The 14,643-nt window shown below is 26.1% G+C and overlaps 1 protein-coding gene across 2 annotated transcripts; it reads left to right on the forward strand.

Annotated features, from left to right (window-relative positions):
* The first annotated feature begins 10,159 nt into the window (after positions 1-10,159).
* On the forward strand, positions 10,160-14,594 carry LOC114181088 (hydroxymethylglutaryl-CoA synthase-like). Of its 2 annotated transcripts, XM_028067428.2 has the most exons (13): positions 10,160-10,485; positions 10,614-10,720; positions 11,693-11,825; positions 11,949-12,092; positions 12,542-12,700; positions 12,948-13,021; positions 13,104-13,179; positions 13,297-13,352; positions 13,484-13,571; positions 13,674-13,814; positions 13,908-14,057; positions 14,187-14,348; positions 14,487-14,594. In XM_028067428.2, the coding sequence occupies exons 1-13, from the start codon at positions 10,411-10,413 to the stop codon at positions 14,499-14,501; spliced, it is 1,380 nt and encodes a 459-aa protein (XP_027923229.1). In that variant the 5' UTR covers positions 10,160-10,410; the 3' UTR covers positions 14,502-14,594. The 2 variants fall into 2 exon arrangements, with proteins under 2 accessions (XP_027923229.1, XP_085527964.1); XM_085671838.1 differs by having other exon boundaries at positions 10,161-10,485; positions 14,187-14,594.
* The last annotated feature ends 49 nt before the right edge of the window (positions 14,595-14,643 follow it).

Consider the following 14,643-nt stretch of genomic DNA (forward strand, 5'->3'; position numbering starts at 1 on the left):
TCTACTTAACGGTGTTAGTTCTATACTACCAGAAATGACCTAGTTGTTACTGATTTACAAAAATATGGACCTAATTGGGACTAATAAAAATACGATGACTAAATTAAGCTTTTGCGACAAAAACGAGGACCAACGGAGTATTTTAACCTAAAATAAATTTACCCGTCAACGAAATAAACATCGATAAAACAAAACAAATATAACTAAAAAACAAATTAAAAAATGTTAAATTATTTAAAATCTAACTTTTGAGACACTTTTCAACAGACATAAATAATAAAATAAATTTTTTCGAATCTTTTTTTCGTATATTATAATTATAATAAATATAAGTAAAATATATTTTTTTAAAATTTAACTTTATTAATTAATCACGTAATTGAATTTATGAAAAGATAAAATTAAAAATTAAATTTGATGAAAAAGTAAAATAACATGTTAAATAAATAAATAAAAATAAAAAATAAATGACTAAAAACTTAATTTTTAGGACATTTATCAATAATATATATATATATATATATATATATATATAACAAAATAATTATATTGAAAAGAAATAAAACAAATAAATAAATAGAGATAAAACAAAATATTTATAAACCAACACTATTCATCAACTCTCCGATGAAAAAGACACCTTTAATTCAATTAAATCAAAATCATCTGACTCACCATCATGTGTTTTTTTTTTCAGACACGCCACCATGTGTCTAGTTGAGCGTTTAAAAAGGCTTAAATGTGTGAGTCTTTACATATGTTATCATCTTTGTTTATATTGTACCCTTTATAGGATTTTTCTGTAAAGATATTTAGGAAAAAGATTAAAAAATTTATAAATTTAAATTTATTTTTAGATTATATATAAAAATAAAATTTTAAATAATTTACAGAATAGTTCCTACAGTTTTTTAGAAAAAAAATATACTTTTAATTTATGAAAAAAATATTTTTACCTTATTGCTTTGTTTTTCTCTCATAAGTTTATCAAACTTTAATCTTAGAAAAAGTTTAAAAAGTTCTAATAATTATTTTTAAAGAAACTTTCAATTCTTTACAAAAAATCATTTGAACCATTATATAATAATTATTTTATAAAATAAGGAAAACGTTTGTTTACCAGAGTTAATTAATTGAAAAACTTATAAATTTGGTGAAACGCTGAAGTTTGTCTGCATACTAACATTGATTGAATATATGTTTCAGAGTGAGATTTTTTCCAAAAGGGTAAAAAGTTTATTCACAAAAAAAATAATTCTAATTTGACATTTTTAAAATATAAATAAAAAATAAATTTAATTTGATATTTACTTTTATTTCCATAACATATTGCATACACAATTTATTTAAAAATGAAAAAAAAAATCCTCATCCAAAATGCCACACTCGAATGCACCCTAATTAAGAGTATGCAATGAAACCTAATTAATGAACAATGTACTTAAGTCACTAACCATTACCAGATCCAATTTAATAACATTTATTAGAAGAATTAATAAACATTAAGTTGATTAGTTTGACTTTTTTTTATTTTTGGTAGTATTTTTATGAACTCAGTTAAGTCCACCCTCAATAATGTAAGAGTTACTAGCTTGAACACGACACGAGATTCCTTTTATAACATTTCTTTCATAAGTTATTCTGATCAAAATTTAATGTATAGAAGTTAATGAATCTCAGTAAATACAAAGATACCATTTCGTATTGAAAAAGCTATTATCATTAATAAAATTGCAGTAACATGATGAAAAGAGAAAACATGATTAATAAAGAATAAAAACTAATTTGAAATGAACTAGTCATAGTTTATAAAATTTATATATATATATATATATATAATTAATATTATTTATATTATATACCTTAATATATGAATAAAAAGTTTTTTTTTTCTATTTAGCAAAATTTACAAGGACTTTGTAATATTAAAATTGAAAATGAAAACGGCTAAACAAAAGTGAAGATATTTTATAAGTACTTAGTTCATCTTACAAGAGTGCAATATTTTAACCATTTAACTTTTTAAAAATTGATTGATGTTCTCAGATCTCAATTTCAATGAAACATTAATTTCTTATAAGTAAAATTGTTTAAAAAAGTTATATATTGCTATAGTAAAAAGTGTGTTGTGAAATTATTCTAATAAAATTGATTTAAAAGATAATATATTTAATGGTATGTTCATTAAGTGTGAAACTATCTTAACATGCATCTATTGTTGGAGGAAGTACTCATTTTAAAAATAAAAAAATGGAAATCATTGAGAGAAATTAAAACCCTGGCTGATGCTAATGTTTTAGTTTTGTTGATGAAGTCAACAACCATAAACTGATATAATAAATAACATTTATTATAAAAATAAGAGCAATAACATATGGATAGTGGTTAAGTATCATGTGTGAGAATGAAGAGAGAAGAAAAAATAATAAATATGATAAATTGATCTATGCAAAGAAAGCTATGACTACATCTTAATAGTCAACTACATCTTTTATATATATATATATATATATATATATATATATATAAGCATGAATTAAACCAATTAAATTAAATATATTACTTCCAATTATCCAAACAATCAAAACATGTTTAAATACAGTTTGAAATAACTTCTCTAACCTATCAATCACTTGTAGTCCAAGTAATAGGTAAAAAAGATTTGGATCGTACAATAAACCATAGAGACATAATGCAACATCATCAAACATTTTCAAATGTAAGTCAAAAGATAAACTAATTGAGATAATTCTTTTTCTTAATTGACAATAAAAGGATACAAAAATGCATAATAGGAAAATGAGAAATATTAGAACAAATTTACACTTAGACCAAAATGAATCGAAAAATTATGTTTTGACAAAGTTTTATGGACAAACTTTTGATAATGTACAGGTAACAATACTTCAATGAAAGAAAAAAATATTTGATGTAATTTGGAAAGAAAAAAAATGTTTAGTTTATATTAAAAAATAAACTTTATCAAACTTTATTAAAAAACAATTTATCAAAGTATCATAATCCAAATGAATTTTAATAAAATTACATGATAGGACTTCTTTTTCCAATAAAAATGAGAATTTTGGTCATGAAGATTTTAGAACAGAAAGAAACTTACTCACAAATAAATTTTAATCAATAAAAATTTATCTTTACTTTATCATAATCTAAGGATACTATTTAATCAAGAAAATGATGAAAATTGTTTTTAAAAAAAATCAGAGATGAAAGAGGAAAAAAAAAAGAATTAGAGAGATATATATTTTATAAAAAGAAATGACACCTATCAATGTTTTTAATCTTCCTAGTAATAAGATTTTTTGTCCCAAAATATTCACTTCCAATTCCTAAGTGAAGTCTCTTAATATTGAATCCAGATAAGATTTTAACTGGTGTAGGGACTTGATTTCTCATTCACTTCTTAGTTTTCATTATGATTCTAATTAGGGATGACAATGTCGACCGGCCCGTACATCGCGGGCTGGACTGCTTTGTCCTGCACAATTTATGCGGATTGCAATCATTAGTACACTCTACACATCACTTGGCTTGCGAGCTCGCGGACTGATCCGCTTTTTATTTATTTTTTAATTTTTTTTTATTTTTTATAATAAAACTTTCAATGTTTAAAAATTGTGAAACTTTAAGAAATTCACAAAATTAAGTAAAGATTTTGGGGAGTTGGATGATAAATTAATAATTTAACATTTTCATCATATTCATATTCATACTCATACTATGACATACACAATGTATTCTTTCTTTAAATTTTAGCACATTAAAAAATATATAATATTTGTTTTTTCCAGTTATACAAGAATTTAGAATGTTAATGCAAGAGTACATACAAAAAGTAACTAATATACACAAGTGCAATTTTTTTTTATGCGAGCTTGTAGGTCGACCCGTGCGAACCGCGAGCTTATGCGAGCCGGGCTACTGCGAGTCCGCGGGTTCACTATCCTGACCCACCCTGCGTTTTTTTCGAGCCAAATCCATATTATTAGGGATGGCAACGGGGCGGGGCGGGTACGGGTATCATGATCCCATCCTCATCCCCATAATAAAAATTCATCCCCATCCCCATCCCCAAACCCAACGGGTATACAACTTTTGACCCATCCCCATCCCCACCGGGTAACGGGTATTTTCTTATACCCATACCCATACCCATTTTTTTATTGTTCCATATATCAATTAAATATTTTTTATAAAAAAAATTTAAAAATCACACCAACGGAATCATGATACTATCAAAATATTCAATATTAAAATAACATACTCTTTTTGATTTTCATGATGTCAAATATTAAGAAAAATATTATAATAGTATAAATCTCAAATTAAAGTATCAAATAACAACTAAATAAAATTCAAATAATTATATAAAAGCTAAAAAATTACACATTACTAAAATTTTATAATAACCAAAATATTTATTAATTTTACAAATGATCAGTGGTTTCATTTGCATTCGATCCACCTACACATAGAAAAAAAATGAAAAATTAGATATGATATAATAATTGAAATTGAAAATTTTAATTACTAGAATATAATGTACCTTCTTCATCAGATTCATTTTCACTCATGAGAACATCTTTTCCTTTTAATTTTTTAACACCTACAAACACCAAATGTAGAATATTAGATGAGAATTCACAAAAAATACTAACAAAAAATATTAATAAATTTGAGTAACTTACCTAGATGGTTTGAGTTCCATATCCAACTTCTTGTACACATCAAAGCCTCTATAGTAATATGATGAAGTCGACTACGGTGAGAAGTTAATATCTGACCACCAGTACTAAAAGCAGATTCAGAAGCTACAGTTGTTATTGGAATAGCTAAAACATCCCTTGCAATTACTTGAAGGGTTGGAAACTTTAACCCATTTGTTTTCCACCATGATAGGATATCAAATTCTTGTGTAATCGGCAAATTATCTTCTTCCAAGTAATAATCCAACTCTGTTTTCATAACTGTAGTTCTAGATTTTTTCTTTTTTGCCATAAACTCTAAAAATTCATTCGCATTATTATTAACATCCTTTCCCAACTCCAATGATGTAGCTCTATAAGAAGAAGTTTCATTCTTTTTTGATTGATATTCCAAAACCAAATCATAGCACATTTGACGAATCCTACTAAGTTTCAGATCAAAATCATTACCATACAATTTATAAAAATAATATTCTAACATGTCCATCTTGTACCTTGGATCTAAAACTGAAGCAATTGTCAATATGTTATATAACAAAAAACAAAAAGAATGAGAAATATGTTATATATATATATATATATATATATATATATATATATATATATATATTATATTATATTATATTATATATTATATTACTATGTATATATATATATATTATATGTGTGGATATCTTATGTTTATATATATATATATATATATATATATATATATATAATTATTTATATATATTATATTATATTATATATTATATTATTATTATTATGTATATATATTATATGTGTGGATATCTTATGTTTATATATATATATATATATATATATATATATATATATATATATTTTATAGATATATATTTATTTTAAGTATATATTATATTATATTATATAATAATATAAATATAATAATATATATTATATTATTATGTATATATATTATATGTATATGCGTAGATATTTTATGCTTTTATATATATATATATATATATATATATATATATATATATATATATATATATATATATATATATATATATATATATATATATATATATATATATATTCTTTTAAATTTTTATAAATTTGTAATGTTATAAATTTGTTTATAAAAGATCTCACTAGTTAAATGATTAATTTGTTTTATACGTATATATTATATATATTATATTATATTATTATGTATATATATTATATGTATATTATATTATATTATATTATATTATATTACATGTATATGTGTATATATATATATATATAAAAGTATATTTTATTTATATGTATATATACTATATTATATTATATTATATTATATTATATTATATTTTATGTGTAAATATATTATTTATTTATATATATTTTTTAGATTATTTAATAAATTATAAATAGTTTAGTAATTTAAGCGGGGACGGGTATTTGGGCGGGTATATATATATCCCCATCCCCATCCCCATCCCCATCCCCAGTTGAAAATTTCGGGTATTACCCATACCCATACCCATACCCAGTCAAAGCGGGGATTCCCCGTTAAAACGGGGACGGGTTCGGGTGATACCCACGAACACGGGTTTATTTGCCATCTCTACATATTATCCCTAATTCTAACTTCAAAAGATAAATCATCCATGATTTAAATTTTATTTAATTTCCAAATTTGGAAAAGAGATATAGTTTCTTAACCACCACACATAGAGATATTATAGTGTTGGCAAAGAGAAGAGGTAGAGTGAGTCCATAAACTAGTGGACCATAAAATTAAATCATTTTATGACTCTTTTGAATTAATAGTATATTTCACAAGAAAACTTGATAACTAGCAAAAATTCCAGAGTCTTACTCTATAATTTACGTCAAACTTTTATTATATTCAAGGAGTGTGCTAAAGTCAGTGGCGGACCGCCCTAACAGGCAGGGAGGGCCATGCCCCCCTCAAAAGTTTTAAAATTTTTTTATATTATATATATTTTAATTTTTTTCATATTATAGATATTAAAAAATTATATTATAATTAAATCAAATATTTTATTTTTTTATAAACATAATAATTAATGTTAATAAATAATAAAATATAAAATTAAACTTAACAAAAAATAAAGAATAAAAAGATTTATCAAGATATTTTTTTATTTATTATGGTTTGAGTTTTTCACAAATTGTTCTCATATTTTATTCTTATATGTTTTTTCTTGTTTTTGAAGAGAAAAATATCTATTATTTTTGCTCTTATTTCTCCTCTGTCCTCTTCCATGCTAATGGAAGAAAAGAATAAAGTAATTCTTTGGTCTCAATTGATAGTGAAATATTAGTTTAATAATTTATTTAATTATCCTCTTTTATATTAATTGTTTATTTCATGAATATAGAAGAAAAAATATTGTACTGTGTATTTTTTTATAACTGAATCTTGATTGTGGTTCCATTATATGTCTTGAGTTTCTCATAAATTGTTCTCATATCTCATTCTCAACTGTTTTCTTTTGTTTTTGAAGAGAAAAAAATCTATCATTTTTGCTCTTATTTATCCTATGTTCTCTTCCATACTTGAGGGAGAAAAAAAGAAGGTAATTATTTGGTCTCAGTTGATAGTGAAATATTAGTTTAATAATTTATTTAATGAGCCTGTTTTATATTAATTTTTATTTTATGAACATAGAAGAAAAAATATTATACTGTGTGTTTTTTTAACCAAATTTTAATTGTAGTTCCATTATAAGTCTTGAGTTTCTCACCGATTATTCTCACCTATCTTCTTTTATTTATGAAGAGTAAAAAATCTATTATTTTTGCTCTCATCTCTCAGCGGTTTTCTTCCATTCTCGAAGAAATAAAGAAGAAGGGGATTATCTCTTGTCTCACTTGATAGTAAAATATTAGTGTAATCATTTATTTAATCAGCCTCTTGTATATTAATTTTTTATTTTATGAAAATAAAAAAAAATATTGTACTTTGTGTTTTTTATAACTAAATTTTAAGTGTGGTTTGATTGTTATTGAATTTTCTTTTTTGCCAATTTTTTAAATATGTGTGATTTCTTTTTTAGTTATTATTATACTACATTATGTATTTATTTTTATTTTATTAGTGACAATAATTAAATATATAAACTTTTGATGTATTATTTTGGCTCTTCAAACAATTTTCGTCAAGATCTGGCTAAAATAACTATCATCTAACCTATAAGTTTTTAACATCTAAATATCTAAAATAATGGAATTCTACACTTTTTTTGTACTATCGTCAATATAATATGTTAATATTAACATTGTAACAATTGTTGAAGGTAAACTCCATTAAGATACAATCTCATCCTAACTTTCAAAATGACCCAAAACATGTGACCTCAATAAATTTTCTAAAAAATGATTTGTCGTTTTTAACTAAGCATGTATTTATACATGTTGTATAAATTTAAACATCAACCAGGTAAAATATTAGTAAATAATTTCATATTTCACTCAATATAAATTTGTTAAAGTAATGTTTTTTTTCCAACTAATTGAACCATAAATAATCAAATAATCGCAAAAGTAGAAATCTGAGAGATGTTAGACCAAAATTTCATTCACACTAAAATAATTTATGTTTGGATAGAAATACTTAAAAGCATGTGATAGGAATTATTATCACAAAAGAAAAGGATTTAAATAAAAAAATTCAAAAAAAAAATCTAAAAATAAAATAAATATACTCTAAATAAATTTTAAAGTTTCATAATTATTTCTCCCTTAATAATTACCCTATCCATACTATCCTATGTAACCGGGATCAAAATATTTAAAAAATTGGAGAGTGCTACTAACTTATGTCTTAACAACATTGTTTAAGATATAATAAATGAACATTGTAAAAATTAATTAGAAATCACAATATTAAATGAATCATAACTTTAATAATTATTAGTACATTTTTAATTTATTTTAAAGATAAAAATACTTATAAATGATATATATTTGTAATTGATTATTTATTTGATAAAAAAAGTTAAAAAAATAAAAAATAATAAACAACTATTTTTTAATGTTGTTAAAAATTTAAATATAATTAAACATAAAAAACCAGCAGAAAATAAATATTGTTTATTTTTTAAATATAAACAATATTATGTTATACATAATTTAATACTTAATTTTTAGACTTAAACAATATTCTAGAACACTGGTTATGATCTTTTAAAAATTTTAGAAAAAATAAAAAAGAATAAAAGAAACAAAGACAAAAAGAATTATTAAAAGAAATTACTTGTGGAGACTTAGACTCTGTCTAAATTAAAAGAAAACGTAAAATTCAATCAAAATAACTTAAATTAAAAAAATTACTTTATATAAAGTTTAATACTTCGTGTTTGAGATTTTTATTTTTTTTAATTGAAACTATTTTAAATTTTTTTCTTAAAATAATAATTTTTTAGTATGAGCGATTTTATTAAATTTTTCTCAATATATTCTTTGTTAATCAGTCATTTTCAACTTGATTTTAAAATTGAAATTAAATAATTAATAATTTTAAAGCTTGTTTACCATAAAATAAATTATTTATCAAAAACATAAATATAAAATTATATATAAAAAATACCTATTTATAATAAGTTTAATTATATAATATGTATTATATATTTATTATAATTATAATTATATAAAATAAATATTTAGCATTTAGATTACATGCTAAAATAAAGATAGTTTGCTTTATATTCTTACAACATTTATTTAGATACTACACATATTTTAAACGACAGATAATTCTATTCAAATTCTATAAAATTATCGCGGATAATAAAATTTTATTAAAAAATATTTAATACAATTATATATATATATATATATATATATATATATATATATATTATATAAATTAGAACAACTAAACCAAAATCGTCAAAATTCAATTCATAACTTCTACTAACGAAGAAAGCTCTATTTGGATAGATATATTTATCTATTTACTATGCGTCAAACCTTTGAAATATTATTTTCGATGACTTTCAAAATATAATTTTCAACGATAGATGGGGTGATACTCTTTTTGACAATGAAAAGAAAACGAATATATTCTCTCTCTTTTTTTCTCAATCTCTTTTTAATTTATCATTTTTAACATCATTAATTTCAATATCTTTAAAGTTACAAATAGATAAAAATAAAATTATTTATTAAAAACGTAATTTATAAGCTTTAAAAAAATACTTATTCATTATGACTCTTTTTTAATATAATTTATTTATCGTAAAATTCAATCGTATAATAATAGGAAAACTAGAATAACACAATCTAAAACTCAAGTTTGAAATTGAAACTGCTGTAGTAGAATAACTTATCAATCATAAACAGATATAGTTCATTAATACAAAAAACATAAAGAACATCATGAACTACCTTGATGTCTTTTTTTTCCACCTACAAAACCAGACAATCCATTATTGCTTTTGCAGAATTGATGACACTTTCCATTCAAACAAACAGCCATTAAAATTTCCGCCAAAAAAGGTGGTTAGTTGGGAAGGCACACAGCAATTCTTCCTAAACCTAACACTCTATCTCACACACTTACACTTCAGAAATTCCAAATTCCACAGCTTTCAATTTCTTTTATATATAAAAAACAAACAAACACACCCCGCCACCACACACTTCTTCCCCTCTCTTTGCATCCAAACAGGCCCCAAAACAAAGAGAGGGAAAATACACTTCCATGGCCTCTTCACGCCCTACCAATGTGGGAATCCTTGCCATGGACATATACTTCCCTCCAACCTGCGTCTCCCAGGTCTCTAATTCTGTTTTTTGTCATAAAGATGTGATTTTTGAACTTGGTTTTGTGTTTTGTCTTGTAAAGCTGCGATTTTTATTGTTTGTTTGGTTGTGTTGTGTGTTTTTGTTTTGTGGCTTGTGCAGGAAGCTTTGGAGGGTCATGATGGGGTGAGCAAAGGGAAATACACTATTGGGCTTGGACAGGATTGCATGGCTTTCTGCTCTGAGGTTGAAGATGTTATCTCAATGAGGTTGGTTACAATTTTGCATAAACAATAAGCATTTCCTACTTCTAATTGTTTCTTTAGTTAATAGTTTGATTATTGCTGCGACTTCACTTTTGGTACCTTTAGTTTTGGATGTGTAGAAAAACATTTCTATAGGTACTTCTAAGAAGAAAAAAATGAAGAAACAAATAAATTAAGTTTCTTCATAAGTTAACTTGTGCTTCAACTAATTTGTAGAAGCCCTGTCGTAACTTATTTAACTTCATATTTTTAACTTGTGTATAACTCACTTTTAGTTTATGGAGAAGTTCATATTTTTTAACTCTCTCGTAGAAATGCTTATGGAGAAGTGTGCCCTGTTTTTGATTTTGTTCTACTACTTAAAACTCTAAAATTCTTATTTTCATTTTTTATCCAAGTGTTTGAGAGGTTACAAAGAACTTGGGATTTGAAGTAGTTTTGAAAGTTTAGCTGTAAAGAGTTGTAGTACTAAAGGGTGTGAGATTAGGATTTAAAAGGGGGGAAATTTGAGTTTCTTTTTTTTTTCTTATAAATTTTGTGGTGAAAATTGATAATTTAGTTGGTGAGATTTGAGCAAAAGAAGGTTTTAAACAATGTGATTGAATTACTTTTTTGAAAATTTGGTGTTGATAATTTGAACTTTGGGGCTTTAGGTAGAGTCAAATCAACAGAAGGGCTAGATTTGTTCAATTTTAAAATATAGGTTAATCTCTGGGGTTTAAAGAGCATTTTGAAGTAAGTGTTATAAAGAGTGCCTTACTACTAGGATTCCTCCAATGGAAAAAGTAGTTTCTCTGTTTTTGTGATACTGTTTACAAGTAGGTTTTTCGGAGAAGTATGTTGTGGTTCTTTTTCGGGGTTACTTAATCCATGCTTTTGTTCTTGATCTATGTTCTGGACTTGTATAATACTGTAATACACATCTTTCCTGTACTTATTATTACAATATTTTGCGTTTAAACTTTGAATTTGCAGCTTGACAGTAGTTGCTTCACTTCTTGAAAAATTTAATGTTGATCCAAAGCAAATTGGACGCTTGGAGGTTGGAAGTGAAACTGTCATTGATAAAAGCAAATCCATTAAGACCTTTCTGATGCAAGTTTTTGAGGTAAATCATTCTCTGCATTGGTGGTGGCTATTAAGTGTTGTCTCTAACCTTCTAAGGCTATTAGGTTTTACAGCTTTATATTGTATGGTATCTGCATCTTATATTTATTCATGCAACAATCAGGCGAGTGGTAATACTGACATCGAAGGTGTTGATTCAACAAATGCATGCTATGGAGGAACAGCGGCATTGTTCAACTGTGTGAATTGGGTGGAGAGTAGTTCATGGGATGGACGTTATGGACTTGTTGTATGTACAGACAGTGCGGTATGAACTCCTGCCAAAAATTAATCTTTCTTTTGCTGCGATTTACTACTTCATGCTTAAGGAAATTACAACTGTTATATTTTAAAACATCAAAATCAGTGTATTTTAAAGACGTAGCAAAGAACTGTATAAAAAACTCAGCAGAGAGTCCAAATCTCATAACTTTCTCTTGCATTGTTAATGATACTTAACCATTTATAAGACCCAACAAAGTATGAACTGGAGAAGCTATATATTGTTCAAGTTTATAGTTGAATTTCATCCATAGTTTACCGAGATATTTCTTTTACAAGAAAGCCTGCAATGCGAGTTATTTTGAATGTCTAAGTTTCATCTCTTGTTGTTCTTGATTACTGTTATAGTTGTGTTCTTTCCCTTCAAATGTTGAAATCAGTTGCAGATTATATGCAGTATCAAACAATTTATTATCCATGGTTTTCTGGTTTCAGGTATATGCAGAGGGACCTGCTCGTCCCACTGGAGGAGCAGCTGCAATAGCCATGCTTGTAGGGCCAGATGCTCCTATTGCTTTTGAAAGCAAACTCAGAGGCAGTCACATGTCTCATGCATATGATTTTTACAAGCCAAATCTTGCTAGTGAATATCCAGTAATCATTTCTCACCTCCTCACTTTAATTTTATTTGCATCATAGCTGTATTATGAAGTGCTGTCTTAGTTTATGATTGGAATTCTTTTGTTCTTTCAATAAGAAATCTTCTTCACGGTGAAAGTATTTCCAAATTCTCGCTATTATGCTTTAGTGCCTGTTGGTGCCTTCTGTTAATCATCTAAATGTTCAGCACTCATTAAGAAAAAAATGTCTTTATTTTTAATTGGTTGTTTTCTTGCTATAGGTTGTTGATGGAAAACTCTCACAGACCTGTTATCTCATGGCACTTGATTCCTGTTATCGGATTTTCTGTGAGAAGTAAGCATAGATCGAACAAAATGGTGATTTTGAATGTTTCTTTTTGGTTTCAAATTCTCATTAAATGTTCTTCCATATACAGATTTGAAAAATTGGAGGGGAGGCCTTTTTCAATATCAGATTCTGATTATTTTGTGTTTCATTCTCCATATAACAAGGTAATTGTCATGCAGGAATTATTTCACCATATTTGGAATGAAAACGAAAAGGCAGAGAAGTATGTCATAACACGACCTACAATGACTCTACATAATTGCTTTCTTGATGTATTGCAGCTTGTGCAGAAAAGTTTTGGCCGGCTATACTTTAATGACTTCATGAGAAATCTCAGGTTTTTGTTTCTGCTACCTTATATTCTGTAAATTGTTTTCGGATTAAGCACTAACAATTCCTGGAAAACTGCGGTATATGAAACATAAAAGTATCAATTTTGTTTTTCTCAAATATGTTGTCTGGTGCCAGTTTTGTTGATGAAGCTGCCAGGGAAACCCTTGCACCATATGCTTCCTTATCCGGTGACGAAAGTTATCAAAGTCGTGATCTTGAAAAGGTAGCCACTCTTGTCATGTTTGAATTTTTGGAATTTTGAATCTTGTTTTATGATTGCTGGAATGAAACTCTTAAATGGTTTGTGATCAATGTGATTCAATAGGCAAATCAGAAAGCTGCCAAACATGTATATGATGCAAAGGTGCAACCCAGCACACTAATCCCAAAGCAAGTTGGTAACATGTACACTGCATCTCTATATGCAGCATTTGCATCACTTGTTCATAATAAAAACACTTCATTGGTAAGCTTTTCGGCACATAAATACATGCTTTGCTTATTTTCCCTCTGTTCTGAACTGCATCTTTGCTCATATGGGTTGTATTTCAATGTGAAGGTTGGTAAAAGAGTAGTTTTGTTTTCATACGGAAGTGGTTTAACAGCTACAATGTTTTCCCTTCGCCTTCAAGAGGGTCAGCATCCATTTAACTTGTCAAACATTGTAACCGTGATGAATGTTTCAGACAAGTTGAAGCAGAGACTAGAGGTATGCAGTTTTTTACCACTCATAAGCTACAGGGTTTTTAACCGTTTTTACGTGTTAAATGGTGTTCCAGACAGACATATCTAAATATGACTTTTGGTTTTATACATATAAAACAATGTTGTGTTGCAGATTCCTCCTGAAAAGTTTGTGGAAACATTGAAGATCATGGAGCACCGTTATGGGGGGAAGGACTTTGTGACAAGCAAGGACTGCAGCAACTTGCCTCCAGGAACATTCTATCTCACCAGTGTTGATTCTATGTACAGGAGATACTATGCAAAGAAGGACAAGGTGATTGCTTAGTTTATATGTTCAAATTTAGAGTTAAAGTGTATTATTTTATTGTGCTTCAACTGTATTTGATCTTTCATAGGTTATTTATCAAATTGTTTATAAGATGATGTTTTCATTTTTTTTTGTGGTGGTCAGGTGCATCCAAAATAAGAACTAGTTTATATGTAATTGTTAATTGTTTAAAAGGAAAATGTGTTAGAGCTTTGTTCTTATGAGTGAAAAAAAGTATAATGTTGCTGTTAAGGATTTTATTTTCCCTTTTTACCGTACTGTTCTGGGTTCATGGACAAAA

The sequence above is a fragment of the Vigna unguiculata genome, chromosome 4 (genome assembly GCF_037176805.1).
Source record: "Vigna unguiculata cultivar grain cowpea cultivar isolate G323 ecotype 2 chromosome 4, ASM3717680v1, whole genome shotgun sequence".
NCBI classification, from domain to species: domain Eukaryota; kingdom Viridiplantae; phylum Streptophyta; class Magnoliopsida; order Fabales; family Fabaceae; genus Vigna; species Vigna unguiculata.

Coding starts and splice junctions, on each gene's coding strand:
- LOC114181088 (XM_028067428.2), top strand. CDS start 10,411: ATGGCCTCTTCACGCCCTACCAATGTGGGAATCCTTGCCATGGACATA. Junction 13,180..13,296: donor TTCATTCTCCATATAACAAG/GTAATTGTCATG, acceptor GATGTATTGCAG/CTTGTGCAGAAAAGTTTTGG. Junction 14,058..14,186: donor AGTTGAAGCAGAGACTAGAG/GTATGCAGTTTT, acceptor GTTGTGTTGCAG/ATTCCTCCTGAAAAGTTTGT.